General features: G+C 37.0%; 1 protein-coding gene across 1 annotated transcript; it reads right to left on the bottom strand.

Moving 5' to 3' along the window:
• Positions 1–12,071: 12,071 nt before the first annotated feature.
• Positions 12,072–15,880, bottom strand: LOC137717713 (protein root UVB sensitive 1, chloroplastic). Its single transcript, XM_068457163.1, has 7 exons — positions 15,112–15,880; positions 14,739–15,014; positions 14,554–14,610; positions 14,227–14,425; positions 13,420–13,535; positions 13,138–13,314; positions 12,072–12,888 (listed from the first exon to the last, which is right to left on the bottom strand). The coding sequence occupies exons 1-7, from the start codon at positions 15,775–15,777 to the stop codon at positions 12,619–12,621; spliced, it is 1,761 nt and encodes a 586-aa protein (XP_068313264.1). The 5' UTR covers positions 15,778–15,880; the 3' UTR covers positions 12,072–12,618.
• Positions 15,881–17,796: the final 1,916 nt, after the last annotated feature.

Below are 17,796 nucleotides of genomic sequence, written 5' to 3'. Positions count from 1 at the left end.
CATACACTGGTACCCTTTTTATTTAAAAAAAAAAAAATCAAAAACCCCCAATATTTTAATGAAGTAGGAGTTTGTTCTCTATCTTTTCTATTATGTGGAAGATTTTTCAGTGTGCTAGAACACAGAGTGTGGTACACCACGTGTAATTGTAAATAGAGATGGAAAATAATGGTGTGGCTTCGGATCCGAATAAATGGTCTTTTATCCAACCATTTCAACAGTGGAGAGAGGTTCAAGAGGGAGACGCCAGAGAGATGAGAGAAACAATAATATGTATGCGAACAAAACAATTTAAGTAGTTCACCCCTAAAAGTGGGTTACGTCCATTATAGTTGTCTGATATATATTTGATGTGGATTATAAGAGAACATAAAACAATGTAATGTAATGTAGTTGTTTGATATATATACAGATGTTTGTTTGTTGGTCAAAATTCATTAAACACTGACCGTTCATGAAGTTTAAAAGTATGGCTACTTACCACTTGTCAAACGTTACGAAGCTTTTGGTTGTAATATGAACTTTAATTTCACCTTAAAGCCTTCAATGAAATTGAAGGGCCCAATAGTATGATATTCAGGTTTATATGTATGAGTATGAAAGTACATTATCTCTCATTCATTGGTAAAGGAAATATTATTGAAGTTATTTTATTTTATTTATTTTTTATTTATTTTTATCTTGATATGCTATATGATGAGAGATAAGGGGACTTTTAAGCAAGGTTCTAAAAAACGCTAGTCGGGCGGCGGGCTGGTGCCTAGAATCTAGGTGGCTAGGCAGGGTCTAAGCGGATTTAGGTAAATTTCTTATATATCTTGTAAATAAGTGCATATTGACACTTATAAAAATTTATACTTGTATGAAATCCATGGATAAGATAGAAAAATAATGATAAAATGCAAAAAGAGTATCCAACAAGTCCAAAATTTAAAAACACATTAAGCATATATGCCATATAACCATAGTGAGGAGTATTGTAGGATGACACATGTACAACAAGTTCACAATTTAAAGCCACATAAAATGCAAAATAGGTGGAAAATAAGGAAATATAGTAATGTAAGATAGTTATTTTTAGCATCCCGGAATTTAAGTTGATACACACCTATTCTATAAAATTAACAAAATTTCAAGCTATAAACATAGGCGCATGTAGTACCAACTGTGAATGAAAATGTCTGAACCTGAGGGTGATAGAGCGGTAAGAGCTTTCAAAGCCTCATTCCTTGTGCTGTCATCTTTAGTGGACCCCAACATATTCACAAGCTCTTGAGCATCACCCATCTCCACAATTTTCATTCTCATTTCATCTGTAAATTAAGAGAAGACATAAAAATTTACAAGCTGATTTCAGAAAAATGAAACAAGCATTTATATGTTACGCAACTCAAACACAAGAAAGTTTCTGAAAACGATTCCAACGCAAACTGTAAATGGTAATTCATTACCAGGTGTGCTTTACAATATCAAAAGTGAATTGCTTTACCAACAAGGCAACCAGCTCATATACCCTTATGTAAAACAAGTAGAAAATGTACAAAAGAAATATTTCTTTCAACAAATGAAGTAATTCATAATCCTATAGTATACTTGAGAACAAGGCAATGCTTGCAACCACTGAAATGTGATTTCCAATCTTATCTGGGTATCTCATATACTTTGTAAATGTTTTAAGTTAAATAATATTTAAGTGCAATAAAGAAAACGACAAAGCCCATGTATGCACGTCAACAAATAACAATCAAAAAGTCTAAGTTCAAGAGTTTACCTTCAGAAGGATGATCAAATCCAAAGTCGACAATAGACTGAAGAAGCTCAGTCTTCAAAAGGAAATCTTTGAACCCTGAACTGTGAATTCCAAGTTATCCCCTGCAAAAAAGTAATGACAAACATAACCAAATTAGACCTAATTAATATTCAATTGCAATCAGAATACTTCTACATTACGATCGGATTTTGAATTACAACAATCATATGCAAGCAACATATAATAAGCAATTAGAATAATGAAAAGGTTGAATTTTTAATTCCGATCGACCAAACAACAAACTGAAAAAAAATAAGTAAGCAAATCTGTAGAACAAAAACTCACTTTTTGGGGGCTTCGCCGTTGACTTTAGCTGTGGAGTCAGATGCCTTATCATCATCTTCTTCGTAATTGACGAGCTCCTCGAAGTCGCAACCAAGCTATGGAGAATCGAGATGTGAGAGTAGGTGGAAAGTGGAGACCGTGGAAACGGGAAGAGACGATCGACGACGATGGCCTAGAAAATCTCTTGAAGTCGCAGCGGGTGAGTGCACTACAGTTGAGGAAGAAGAGACGAAGTGGTTGACGACGAGACTTGGTTTCTGAAATTAGGGTCGTTGCAGGGCACGAGAACTTAGAAGTTAAAAAAAAAAAAAAAAAAAAAAAAAAAAAAAGGCCCAGCTCCGCCTAGCCCGCTTAGAGTCCAGCCAATTTTTCCGGCCGATTTGCAAGAAAACGCCTCGAATGGCGATCGCCTAGACCATTTTTTAGAACATTACTTTTAAGTTAGTAATGTTTGAAGGATAACGTTAAATTGAATCAAAATATGCACAGCCAACGTTAAATTGAATCAAAATATGCACAGCCACCCACAAGCCTCTGCTAGACGAAAAATGTAGAACAAAAATGAAGTTCCTTTGAATGACAAGGTTTTCCGTTTGAACGGCGTGGTTTTAAACATGAGGAGATGGGTGCTAAGCTTTTTTATTTTTTATTTTTTATTTTTGGAGAAAGGGTGCTAAGCTTTTGAAAATGGTAATTTTTATTATTGAAATATTCGAATTGATACGAATTTAGTATATATGACAAAATAATATGGCTATTATGACATGTTGATACATTAAAACGAGTTTAGGCCTCATTTAGTAACTTCTTATCAATTAGAATAATTTTTTATTGAAATATTCTAATTGATAAGAAGTTAGAAATTATTGTGTTTCATTAAGGCCTCCTTTGGTATTTTCTTTTACTAAAAACAATTTCACTTTAAAGTTAAGCAATTTAAAAATGTTTAGTAAAAATAAAATTTTCTACTTATTTTATAAAAAGTTATGTTGAGTTTTTAATAAATATTTTTGATTCCTATAATACCCTTATTAGCTTTTAAAATTGACATTATCTATTCTTCTATGCACATTTATTTTCTTGGAGAACAAGGTGAACGCCACCACCTATCATTACGGCCACTAACTTTACACAACCATTGCCACCACTGCCATCTCCGTCACCTCCACCACCTCCACCACTACTACCACTACTACAACCACAATTGCCACCACGACTGCAGCTGCCGCCCTACCACCATTGTTGCCTCTGCACCCTAACCACCACACCCCACTATTGGTGCCACCACCATACCCTCAAGATTGTCACTACCATCACCATCACCATCACCTATTCTCACTGCCGTCATCGTCACCATCCATTGTTGCAACCGTTTCAGCCAATATCGTTGCCACCACCACAATCCCTACCACCACTACCTTTACACCTTAACCACTACACCATATTATTGGCACCACTATTGTGGAGCCAAAAATAATCCAAAAAATCCTGGAGGCGACCCTCCTATAAATATCTCATTAGATGGATGAGACACACCCAAATTCCCACGTGCATGCAACAGACAATAACGGCTCAAGATTCCCACCATACATGGAAGAGTCAAAGGTGGTTATTATGGAATTTATTCAAATTCCACTCATCATTCCCTCATTGATTTCATTCAATAAGGTAACTCCTAACATCCCTTATTCAATTTAGAATATTTGCCATAGTAATTTCAAGATATTATTTCACATAATATCTTGAATTACTCCACCCAAATTCAACATATACGGCTGGCCACTCCCAACCGTAATGCTCGGCCACCCTCCTATAAACACCTCACTTCTCCCACTAAAATGCTAAGTCATTTACCCCCCACAAACTCCTAAAAATACATTCTTTTCATAATACTAACTTTGGCATCGAAGGTGTTATTATTTTGCAGGTGCATTTTCGTCAAAGCAACAGACCATGAAAATTTGCATCCACAAATTGGTCTTTTCAATGAAAGTTTGATTCAAATGCTTGAAGAAGACTCTCGCATTCAATGTTTCTATTTTTCTTCATTCATTCGTAAATTTTCCCACACGTTCATGCTCCTAGAATTTTTATATAAATTATTTGAATATCTTGGGGAAGAAATACAATGATGGAAAATTCACAAACTATGACGAACTGAACTTCTAACATTTAAGGATTTGGGCCAGATGATGGAGATTGCGACGTAGCCTCACCACGATGATTTATGGATCGACGACTGAATCGGGGGTATTTTCACCTCAACTTTCTGCAGATTTGATCATTCCCTCTCGAATCTAGCACCCGGAGTCTATTACACTTCTGCCACTCATGGAGATGCACATTGTCCAAGCTTTTTCACCCTAAATGGCAATCAACACTTGACATGTTGTAGAATTAACAAGTGTCCTCGCGCAACATACAACCTTGGTTAATCGGCTCCTACAGCGCGCTAAGGTGCAGCGTGCCCTAGACCGAGTGTCCTGAGGTAAGACAAGGGCATACGACATTCATCTCTAACAGCGCCTTGAAAAGTAGCCCCTTGACTAACCATAAACCGAGCGTTCGGGCAGTGTACACTCCCATCTGGGCCATCCGGATAACATATTCTCTTGTCTAAGTGCACGAAAGAGCGTGCACTCCTGACTGGGCCCACCGACAGACGTATATTCATGGTTGGGGCCACACTCTAATGAGCAACATTGATAACCATATAGGCGAAGTGTCTATTTACCGCTAGGCTCGCAAGGAGCATCCTCCACCTTACATTAGAGTAGGCTTCATAACGAATGGAAAGAAGAAATCAACTCAATCTGGCTAATGTTCAATTGGTAAGGAATCGATAGCAGTCTTGAGATCAAAAGAAAATCATTTTTCTGTCCTATAAGGTACTCCAACAGTTGGGGTAGTATCATCGATCTTGGCTTCGTGTTCACAACTGAGTCTATCTTGCACCACAGCTCCTGGATGTGTCGATCTTGCCATGCGGCTCCCAATTCGACCGACTTATGCTCCTCGGCTCACAACCGCCCCACGGCACTCCAAACTTCAAAGCATCAAATAATGGATTAGAATACAAGGCTTTACTAGCAGCCATTGCTAGCAAAAGACTTAACGGTGAAGAAGCTTGCAATCCATTAAGATTCTCAGCTGACTACCAACCAAGCCTCAGAAGAGCACGCAATGAAACATCTAAGGATAGCACAATACTTGGAGAAGGTCCGGGATTACTCACTACGCTCCCCACTTACACATTTACGTGGGTTCCATAAGCAATTTGAAGTCTCAAGCAAATTGTCGAACAAGACCTCACATGCTGAGGATTATTTCGGTTGTCCACCAGTCCAACTTTCCTCAGCTGCACTTACAACAACAACTTTGATGTTCTCTAATGCGAAGGGGTTAACTAATCCCGGCACCTATCTGGGTAAGCTTTTCAATGCGAGAGATAAACTAATTCCCAACACTTATCTGGGTTTGCTCTTCACTGCAAGAGGGTAAACTAATTCCCTGATACCCATTTGGGTATGTCCCCCAGCAAGAGAGGGTAAACTAATTCCCCGACACTCATATGGGTCTGCTCTCCAGTTCGAGAAGATAAACTAATTCCCCAATACCCATCTGGGTCTGCTCTCCAACGCGAGAGGATTAACTAATTTCTTGACACCCATCTGGGTTTGCTCTCTAGTGCAAAAGGATAAACTAATTCCTTGGCACTCATCTAGGTCTGCTATCTAGCACGAGAAGATAAACTAATTCCCCAACACTCATCTGGGTTTGTCTTTAGGACATTGCATTTATGATGGCTTCAATCTCCAACTTTGTTAGTCTTTTTTACTTTTTCTCTATGTTTTTTTATATTAATTTGTATGCAATTGATGTTGTGAATTTCTATATGATTATTGTTTAGTGGAATTCTTGTATTATTTTCATATTTTCTAATATTGCTCCAACAGTGTTATCGATTTGTTTACAAAATGATGTACGAACACCACAACTTATGATGTACGAACACCACAACCTGCGAAGTCAGGGACTGCTCCAATGCCATTGACATCTATACTTGCCCATTTTACAAGTGACCTTTCTGCTTTAAGCAAGTCTCATTTCATCCTAAGTGGGTCATCTTTCAAGCCAGCCAGGGGAAAAATGAAACATTTAGATAGTATGTATTTCTTTTCTTTGTTAAGATAGGTGTGCGCGTTAGTATACGATTCCAAAAAGACATTGTATAAGTCTAAGTCAGGCTTTTGGTCAAGTTGATATTTCGTGGTAACAAATTTTCTTGTGATTGATAGGGTAAGAGGACGACGAAATGACGGTCCAAAGTCACTCGCTCCCAAGAGATGCCTTTAAGATACGGTAGATCCAGAAGGTCGCAGTATCGCTTTACAGACTGGATCAGCTTTAAATGGAAGTGCAATTTCTGGAGATCTATCTTGCAGCACTGGCTAATTTGCGTATTTTATTTTTTAGAAAACTAGATTTTGATCCCTAAATAAGATGAAGTTTAGAAAAATGTCTTATACAAGATTAAAAATTAATTTTAGTCCCTAGACTCTATTTAATGCCAGCAAATGTATTCAACGTTTCTTTTTTTATTTATAATTTTATGAATTTAAATTTTATGAAAATATTATAAATTTTAATTCTCGTTATGGTAGGTATCTTATATAAGAAAATATTTTTGTAGATATTTTTCGGTACACTTATGTTTTTGCATATTTTCTTATCTGCCACTAATTCATAAAAATATATTTAGGTACGAACATTTCGGTACAATGGGTTAGTATAATATGTTTAGGTACGGACATTTCGGTACACTAGTTTAGTATAATATATTTAGGTACCGACATTTCGGTACACTAGTTTAGTATCATATAGTTAGGTACGGAATTTTGGTACACTTATATTTTTACATATTTTCTTATCTGTCACTAATTCACTATAATATATTTAGCTACGGACATTTCGGTACACTAATTTAATAAAATATATTATAATATAGATGTTTAGGTACACTAATTGGAGAAAGTTAAAATAAAATTGTATAATAATAAATTTAAAATTTAATGTAATAACATTAAATAAGTTATCTATTAAATATAAAAACTTTGACAAAAAAAAAATTCTATTAAATATAAAAATAAAAATATAATATGAATTTGAATTAAGTACACATTAAGGGTCTAAAATCAATAATCAATCTAACACCAGGTTTTTTTTTTAATTTAATCTTCTTGAAGGATTAAAATTCAAAAACCCCTTTATTTTTCTTATCCTTCATTGATGTACAAGATTAGTAAAAAAAATGAAGGGACATTAAATGTTTATTTTCAAACTTAGTGGCAAAAAAAAGTTGTTCGTTGTATTCAGACCTGGTTTGGTACTGAGGTGATTCTGAAAAAAGCTGCTATCAAAAAAAGCTGGGAGCTGTTTTTGTGTTTGGTAAACACTCAGCTTCAGCTTTTTTTCACAGTTTTGGATGAAAAAAAGCTAAAACCAAGAAGCTGCAAAACCTAGCTTTGAAAAACTGGCTTTTTTTCACATCTGTTTTACATAAAAGTTTATCAAACACTCTAATACTGCTTTTTTTTTTTCAAAAGCACTTTTACAAAAAAGTTTACCAAACACTCTGCTGCTTTATTTCACAGCTATTTATTCTCACAACACAGCAGAAGCAGCTTTTTTTCAAAGCACAGCAATACCAAACCAGCCCTCAATGTCTCTATAGGGTAAAGATAAAGAATGGACCCGAAATTATTAAAACAAATTTGCATTTATTATATTTATTAAAGATAAAAAAAAACAATGAAAAAACTTAATTTTTTAAACACATTGAATTAATACGAATTAATAGTAATAAAAATGTGAGAAGCATAGTGTTGTCTTTGCTAATTTCGTATTTTATGTTTCTTGTCTGACACGCTTCAACCTAGATATCCTAATGATACTTGGATGGCATGTGTTGATCGACATTCGAGAGTGACGAAAGCCATAAATATATAAATACGCAAGAATATAAGAAAACCTGTAATTCAAAAGTCATATGACAAAAACGACGATTCTAAAAATATACAAATGCTAGAAGACAATAATAAGATCCTGAATTAAACATGAGTGCAATGGAAGAACCAACGATCACAAATCCAAAAACAAAAGATGTGCAAATATGTACAGAGCACACTACTACATGAAAGTACGAGTGAAGATAAGAAATTAAATTACAATTATCATCAAGAAATCATACACAAATGGAAGGTCGCAAAGTCACTGGTAGGGAAATGCCTCGATGCTTGGGTCGTACTCTTCACTATGTCCTGAGGGGGCGCAAAAACAAAAGGATGAGTGGACCATAATTTATACTAATACTAATATTAATAAAACTGATTTCCTTATGAACATATTAGCCCGCTATTTTAAAAACTCATATATAATACTACATATAGGCTTTTCTAAAACTCTAGCATGCAGGAAATGTTTGAAACCGTAAAATCATCTCTAAAAATAATATCGAAATGCCCGAAGGCAAATCCATAAATCCAATCAAAATTGTCCTCTCTAAAGGTATCATAGTCGCCTAAAGGCAGTACTTGTCCATCGCCCGAAGGCGAAGCTATACGACACTGGGTTACGCTAGTAAAGAAACATGGTAGGCCCCATCACCCGAAGGTGAAGTTGTACGATTCTAGGTTACGCCAGAGAAGGAATATATCTATATATAGCATAACATATCGACACTAGCCGTGGCTAGTGAAGCTGTCCGACACTGGTTTCACCAGTGAATCTGGGGGTATAACATATATATCATCAACTATGTCCTATGACCATAGACTAATACTCGTGTTGTGTGTATGTGTCGTACGATAACCCACTAGATGATCAATGAAAACATATCTCAAAACTCGTACCAAACTTCGAAGCTTAAATTCTCAAAGCATCAACTCATAAATTCATAGAAACTTTCTAGCTCAAATCATCATCAAAAACCATATTCGTAAATCCATAAGATCTCATAAAGCATAAAAGCAATAGTCGTAAACCTTTCATAAAGTGTGAATTCAACAATTCATAACGTTTCATAAAACATAAACTCGATAAATTATAAATATAGAAATTCATAAAGCAAAAGCATAATATAAGACATATTCAAAACATGAAATATGAAATGCATGTGAGATTGATAGTTATAAAATATTCGATTTGAGAAGGGGTCTACTCATAAATACTTTGTTCATGGGAAGCCGCTCGAACTGGATCACTTCCAACCGATGCACCTATAAACAAATATAGACTATTTAATAACATTGTACTAAAACGATTGAATTTGGGAAAATGAAGTGCGAATTTGGAATCAAGATGTCAAAATTAGTCTAGGAGGGGTCCCGGCCGAAACCCGAAAAAGTTAACCCAAAAGTCAACGTTGACCGAAAAATCAACAGGTCAAGTCAATGGTCAACGAGTCGGATTTGGGCTTGGGTTGTCAAGTTAGACCGAGATGCTGGGTTGGGTCGGGTTAGATCCAATTTAGATCTGGGTTCTGGGCTTGAAGGGGTGGACTAGGTTAGAGTTATTAGGCCAAGGCATTGGGCATGGTTATAGGATTTGGCTTGGGTTAAGGTTTAACAGATTTGGGCCAAGGTTAGAATTGGGCTTGGGTTAGTGGGTCGTATGGCCCAAATGTTTCATATTGGATTTTGGGCCGGTACAAGTTGCGGGTCGGGTTAGTGGATTTGGGTCGGATTTCAAATCGGTTTTGGGCCTGGTTTTGGATTACGGGTCTGGTCGACTTGATTGGGCTCGCGGGTCATCAGATTTTGGAAAAAGATGGTCAGGAAACTCCCGAGCTCTGATTTGTGTCAAAACTAGACCAAAATTCATTATTTAAACATCAAAGCGAAGCTAAACGAATGAGGAACAAGATTATACCAAAGATATAACAAGACGAAGTCGATTAGTGGCCAGAAAGGGTTTGCAACTAACCGGAACCACGCTGAAAATCTGGAAATGGAAAACAGAGTGCATGCATGAACAAATAGTCCAAAAATTCGACATCAAATCAACACCAGACAGGATTTAACCCATGAATATAAAGGTTAAACGAGAAATCTCACCTAGGTTTTGAGTTTCGAAGCTTGAAGCTCTCGGCTCCAACGATGGATCACTCAATGGTGCTCCGATGATGCATGCAAGGATATATTCAAGTTCCTTGAGTCTCAGGGATTCCAAATATGTGATTTTGGGGCTGGGTTTGTGAAAGAATCAAAGTGAGAGCAAGAGTGAAGCTCTCGAAGCTTAGAGAGAGAATGAGAGAATTTGAGAGTTAGAGAGAGGGAAGTTTGCAGAAATGAGGAAGGAGAGAGAGTTGTCACGTGTGAGGGGAAAACAAAAGAAAACTGTGGGCCGGGTTATAGTTTGGTGAGTCACATAGCCCAAAGATTTGGGCCGGAATGACAAAGCCCAACACAAGGGCATAATCGTAATTTGGACCTATTTTTAGAACGGGTTGTTACATGTCACTTAATGATGTACAACTTTTTTGTTCTCTATTTACATTAATTTCTTGTTTTCCTTTCGTTGGAAGATGAGTTTCCGAAAAATCAAATTTTCAATGTTTCTTTTGTAAAAAAAATTGTCAATTCAATGTTTCTTGATAGTTACCGCACCAATTTTGGGGAAAAAAGATTAAGCAGGTAATCCTTCGACCTGTTTCAGCTTGTTTGGTGAGCCAATAAGAATTTGCCGCATAAGCATTAAATAAAAACAGAAAAAGAAAATCAGAAACGAAAAAAAGAAGAAAGAAGAAAAATTATAGAGAAAAATCCGAACTGAAAGTGATTTATTAAGGGAAATTTTATTTGAACTCATATAACCTTTTTCCACATCCAACTTATTCTTTACACTCATATTATTTTCAATTAAACTATCAATATCTCTTTAAACCCAAATTTATTATCTAAACTACCCTCACAAACTCAATTCAATATGTGAATTTATCTTTACACCCATATAAAAAATAAACCCAAAATCAGTTGGAGACAACTCTGTTTCTGAAGCTATTTTCATATTTGATTCTTAAATGTGCGAACTTGCTACTCCAATATTTCTCGTGAAGAGAGAGTGCCTATGCAGGATGGTGATGCTCCTCTTTTTTGTCGCTAGAGTCGAAAATATAGTTACAATGATATACATTGTTCTCATCTGTATAGGATGGATGATATTCATTATCACCAATGTCCCAATCTTCTTTTGTTTTAGTGCCACAAAAAAACCATATTTTCTTAATGCGTCTATGATATGCTATTTGTTGAGTTCATGTTCATTGGTTTAAATTGGAAATCATTGACAATTATTATTCTTGAATATATATCAAAGCAGAACTTGAGGACTTTATCAAAGCCGTATTTGCTGTATTTCAAGTTGTTAAAAGTAAGAACAATTTGGACTTCACTTTTCTGGAGACGAATCCTTTCTCATTGGTTGATGGATGACACTACTGCTTTCAAGAACTTCAAAAACATTTCTTCACTTCAGTTGTTTTTACTTTCTCTGTTTTTGTTATGTATATGCCAAACTATTTATTAGTGTTTCAGCTTCATTATTTTTATGTTTCAGTTGGTGGCAGTATTGAATTCCCAATGCCTTTTGGAAGAGTTATGAGTCCTATAGAGAAATTTACTCATGGGCTAATAAAGACCTTCTTTGCAAGCATTATACTTTTAAACTCTAAAACAATTAAAATCAAAAGATAAAAAACCTTACATAATCGATTTATATCTTAGTAGGAGGATTTGGAACTTTAAAATCATCATCCATCGATCAGAATGAACGTATGTAAAGATTGAGTGATGATAGAGTTTGATTATTGAGTGTGGGTTTATTGATAAATTTTAGTTTTATTATTAATTTCATCTTGTACTTGACGGTAATTATTCAATAGGATCAAAAAGACAATTCACATTTAAAATTTAAGTTAGGTGTAAAGTGAGATTATATGGGTTCAAATAAAATTTCTCATTCACTAATAAGGCCATCCATTTGATTCATGCTTACACAGCTACACGGTGCAATCGAATGTCCAACAGTATTTACTGAATATAATGAAAATCTGCAACAAGAGTCATCAGTGACCTGAAACCTAGGAGAGCAGGTGGAATAAGTCTACCGCCACTACGATGTCCCGGCCACGCAAGTCCTCAAAACATAGTAGGAAGGAAGGGGCCTCTCTGTACAAATTGCCAAGCCCACCAATTGATTAGTCATTTGCATACTGCATAATCATCTTTAATCTTACTGGTGAAAGAAGAGGGGTGAATAAAGTGGTGCCTTCGCTTGTCAAATCACGTGTCCTCAAGGATTCTCTTGCCCCATCTTTGAGAAACGATATTTAAAGCTTTGCATCAAACAATGAATAGACAGTACGAGCATGGAAGGATCACAAGACGATCTCAAGAATAGTTTCCTCATGTGCTTACTACAAAACATCATCTAACATCCATAGGTCATGTCATAAAAGCAACGGATTAGGCCACATAAACCGGACGAATTCTATTCGGCAAAGGCCTCGCAATAAGCCCATCTGTAACCCAACCAGCTGATTCCGCATCATTTTTGACATGGTTGAATTCCCTTCGCACATACTCTAGAGAAAGGTGCAGCCATCCCCCTGGTTTGCAGTCAACAGAAGTGCCTCTTGCTTCATATCCTGCATTTTTCTCTAGCCAATATAGATAATTGACTTGAAACAATGCTCTCAGCATGTCTTGTAGAGAAGACGTTTCTTTAAGCACTACCTGATTCATGCCAGTATAATTACAACTCAAATGTCAAATGCGTGTATATTTGTAACTAATCATGTCAATAGTAGATGATAAAACAATCTCACAACTGAAATGTCAAATGCGTGTATATTCTTTAAGAGAGGTAAATCCCCAATAAGGTCATTAACTTGACTTAAAGATTCTTATAGGAAGGATTCAGATCAAGAAAACTGACATTATGGGATGATACAGAGATTGTTACCAAAATGATAAATTACTCACGCAGTATCTTCCCTTGTGCTCCGACAAAATATAGCCTTCTTCGTTATATAGACTGAGCAGTGCAAGCACATCCTCCTTGTTGTTGACTAGATCACTGAGCTTGGATCCCAATTGCAGCCTACGCTCAATTTCAGCAGCAGCTTCCTTTGCGTTTGAAGATAATCCTACTGAATGTGCCTAAGGTTGAATGTTCAAAAATAAAAAGGAAAGGAAATATTAAGGCTGTCCACATCACCGAGGTAAATGAATAATAAGCCAAATGAAGAAGGAGAAATGACTCACTTTGTTTGCAGACTTTGAGTTAAGAAATGGTACAGCTGGAAAAAGCGGTTCCTCCTCATTGACATCTTTTACAGGAGATGCTTGACCGCTAAGAAGATATTCGCTAAAAACCAAGCCTGTTGAAGTAACAAGAACCAAGTTTGGACTTATTATAAAATGGATTTCCAAGAAGTAGTTATTACTTAATTTTCTCATGACTTATGATGTTAACGCTGGAGATAAAGATCTGTAAGGTAATTAAAGCCAAAATATCACCAGTTTAACTACTGCCTGCTATTCAGTCACATCGTCAATTTTTTCTAAACGACTTTAAAGAATCTTTCGAGTGATAACATACTAATGTTGATCATAGATTGTCAAACATAAGCTAGCAAGCATCTGCGAGATTGCCATGTTCAGTGGGAAGAACCAAAGAAACATTGAGCAAAGGCCTAAAAGATTGACGGAGTTGGGAGACAATATTGTTAGAATTTTGATTTTCATATGTTTAGATTTTGAACAATACTCCCATATTTGTGCTGCTTCATGCTCTGTAGCTCCAATGCACAACGTAATGATTACCTCTTCATCAAATAAGTTAAGATAGTAAAAAGGGGGGCTAAGTTAACTTCCTTTCATAATATCCAAAAGAAAACTTTATGCGGTCTGATAAATCATTGTGAATCCTTCTTTTTTCTCATTGGAAGGTCAATGATGAAAAAAAAACCTTTCTTATTCCATGCAGATAAAACTTAATTTAAATAAGAAGCAATAAGGATATCACACAAACATCATTCCAACTAAGAAAGTTTCAAGAGAAGGAGTTACTTGCACGATAAGGATTTAAGGTCCTTATTTGAATGGATTGATAGGATTTCAGGTTGCAGAACATGTGGATCCAAGTAACCATGCTAAAAGAAGCAAGGCCAAGAGCCGTAGAAGAGCCGATATGGTTAGCCAATGCTATGCCAAGCATGATACCGAAAGACTTGCTCACCATTCCTTGAGCTTCCCCCTTAGCAATCACCTGCATTGAAGTATTCCTTTTAGTGATGAACAGTAGTACGCAAAGGTTGAAGCACACTGTACCCAAATGCGCGGAAGTAAAAGGCTTTCATGCTTGCTAAAGTGGATCCACATTTCCAAATGCAATACCTCAGCAAAGTTCCTTTGAGCAGCAAAACCAGCATAGAAACAGCTCCTGGTAGCAGCCTGTGAAATGATGGGTTTCAACTTTCACATTTTCAATAAGACTGGGTTCATTCATCACAACATCTACTTTTATAAAAAAGTTTACAAGGCAGAGAAAACGTTGAAAGCAAGTTGTCACATTCTATAACCTGAATGAGTGCAGCAGCTGAGCGCCCTGCACCGGCAGCAGCACCAATTAAAAGAAATAGATGAGGAAATGCAGGGGTGAGCATTTCCATTCCAAAGGCGGCATTTTCGAGAAGATCAGCAAACAACCTCCACCCTTTTGGATTGACATCAAAATGCCTTCCATATTTAGAGAGCATGATTTTGCTGAGGTATCCAATTCCATCCTTGAGGACCCAATTGACAGCGGCGGCAGTAGGAATAGCTCCTTTTCCCAATCCAACAGCGTAGAGCAAGGCCTACAAATGCAAAGGTTAGAGAGCATAATCTGTGAAAATATAATGGTTGCTGGTCAGGAGGACTTAGGTAGGTAGGAGGGGAGAGGCAAGCAAGTACCTGAGTGGCAAGGACACCGCTAATTTGGCTGGCGACGCCCTGAACTCCTCTCCAAAGAGAGTACTCCAAATAATCGCTGGTAACGGAGTCGGGATAGCCTTCTGGAAGCATCAATCGCATACAGACATGTTTCGATTGCAACCACAGATTCGCCGCGCTCAGTGAACCAGAACCAACTTGATGAGCGATAACAAAGGCATCCTGGACAAAATCAGGAACAAGCTTGGTCCACTTGCCTCCCCTCACTTCCCACACAGCCTCGCACTCCTCCGATGATGATGCCAGTGCACAGGCCAGTCGGAGGTGGCAGAAACAACACACCGCCGCGCACAACAACAAGGAGGAGAAAAACAAGGGACCTGACAAGGAACTATCACCATCCTCATGCCACCACCATGAGGATGACTCAAATGGGCCGCCACCGCCGCCGCCGCCGTTTTTGTTTCCTGAGTCCCAGCCGCCATTGTCCGGCAGAACACTATGCGCATTGAATCGTTTCCAAGGCAGCCCATGAGCGTGAGATTGTGATGCCTTGAGACCAAGTGAAGTAAAATTTAGAGCAGACGACGGCGGCGCGCCAGAATTGCTATGACGGAAGTAAATAGGCGGTAGAGGTGGGGTACTGCTACCTTGGATGAAAAAGGACTTGCAAACGCAACCCGTCATCTCCTCTCTTGCCTTCCCTTCCCCACCTTGACCCGCCTTCCTTTTTCTCCTTATTTCTTTTCACCCTTTTTCATTTTCTAGCAATCTTTCTTCTCCTCTTTTTTTTTTTTTTTTTTTTTTTTTTTTCTTCGGAAATTTGGCTGAATGGCCACTTTTGATAAAACCATTGCAATTTATTGACCATGAAAATTCGACTTAAGTTAACTTTCGTTGCTTAGATTTTACTCTATGTTAAATTCTCAGTCTTGTTTTTATCAAAGGGCCTTGCATTGCTTTATGCGCTTTTAGGGAGTGACAATTTTTAGACATCCTTTCCTACAAGGGGCAATAACTCCTTATCTACCAAATTACAAAGAGGAAAGTAATTTCTCCTCTTGTTGGCTCGTAGTTTCAGGAGAGATTTACATGCCATCGGGATCCGAAGTGGCCATATCCCAAGCATATCATGTCCTGCACCGCACTGTGTTTTGACTTGTTTACACGACATTGCGTATAAGATCGAGAGACCACCATGTTGGCATCTCATTTGCATGTTTGTTTTCTATTGCTTGCCTTCGTGTTGGCATGGGGAGCGTGCTTACGCAGGGTCATTAGTCAAGCCCATGGTTGAGAGGGAAAACTGTCCACATATACTCAACTCTCAACACGCCTTCACATATGTGGTAGATTTTCAAGCTTACAACCTGGATAACAAGTGAGTGACGCGTTAAGACATGTGGCCTTTTTGGCTTTCACATGAGTAGGCCTGACAATTTCTGACACGACCCGATAACCTGACACGACACGACACAAAATTAACAGGTGTTCGGGTCGACACGACAATGAATCGAGTCGTTATCGGGTAACCTGATAAGCACCTGTTAAGATAATGGGTTGGTTCGGGTATACACGTGGCTAACACGATACACGGTAAGCAAAATATTAATTTTATAATTTTATAACCCTAAAAAATACTATAATAATTATATATATTAATTTAACAATTTTTATACCCCTAAAAACTATAATAATTATATATATATATTAAATTAAATTAAAAAAATTGGTGACCATTGGATCGGCTGAGATTTAATCTCAGCCGTCCATTGTGCATTAGGTTGGAGGCTATCCTTCTCATCTCTCTCATTCACTTTGATCTCTCCAATCCAGACTTACTCTCGTGCCGTCTCTTTAATCCGCATCTCTCTCACATCCTCCTTTGTTCACTTCCTTCAACTCGACTCCAGCAGCCACAAGAAAACCACACACAGACATGCACACACTAAAGGTATGAATTTTGTATTTTTGGGTATTTTGTATTTTTTTCAAAAACTAGTTATTTGGGGTTTTCGTTAAAATTAAAACTAATGCTTCACAACTTTGAAAACAAAAACTCTTTCATTGTGCATATCCTTGCACATTTAATATTTTGTAATAGACTAGTAGTGTATGGATTTTTTTTATTAGGCTCTTATTTTCGAGTGTAGATGTAGTACTTAAACGACAAATATGTTTTAATGTTTTGAAGTAATATTTATGTGGCAATGAGTGGTATGTGCAAATTTAAGAAAAAAAATATATTTTTCTTAACGGGTTGGGTCACTTTACCCGTTAAGATAACGGGTGTGACATGACACGACCCGTTAAGATAAAATGTGTGAAAACGACACGAACACGACAGACATGACCTATTTATCAGGCCTACACATGAGGGACAACATGCTCTTATACCATGATGAAATTGGGGTTCCACCATAAAACTAATTGGCAATATAAAGAGTAACCCAAGACCATATAAGCTCTTAACTAGCCTAGTCCCTCGTCGATGTGGGACAGACTGTCCACACATATTCAACTCTCAACATGTGTGCGGAGGTGTATTAGAAATCATAAATATGTTGACTTTATGGTATTTTGTTATTATCATAGTTAGCAAAATACAAGACAAGTATAATAGTGAAACATATGTACGTCTATCAAGTTTCTTAAAAAAAAGGATTGTGCTATTTACACACAATTTTAACCTTCCACACACTCTGT

Source organism: Pyrus communis, chromosome 15 (genome assembly GCF_963583255.1).
Source record: "Pyrus communis chromosome 15, drPyrComm1.1, whole genome shotgun sequence".
Taxonomy (NCBI): domain Eukaryota; kingdom Viridiplantae; phylum Streptophyta; class Magnoliopsida; order Rosales; family Rosaceae; genus Pyrus; species Pyrus communis.
The sequence above is the reverse complement of the archived record's forward strand: the minus strand, read 5'-3'. Positions and strand labels throughout refer to the sequence as shown.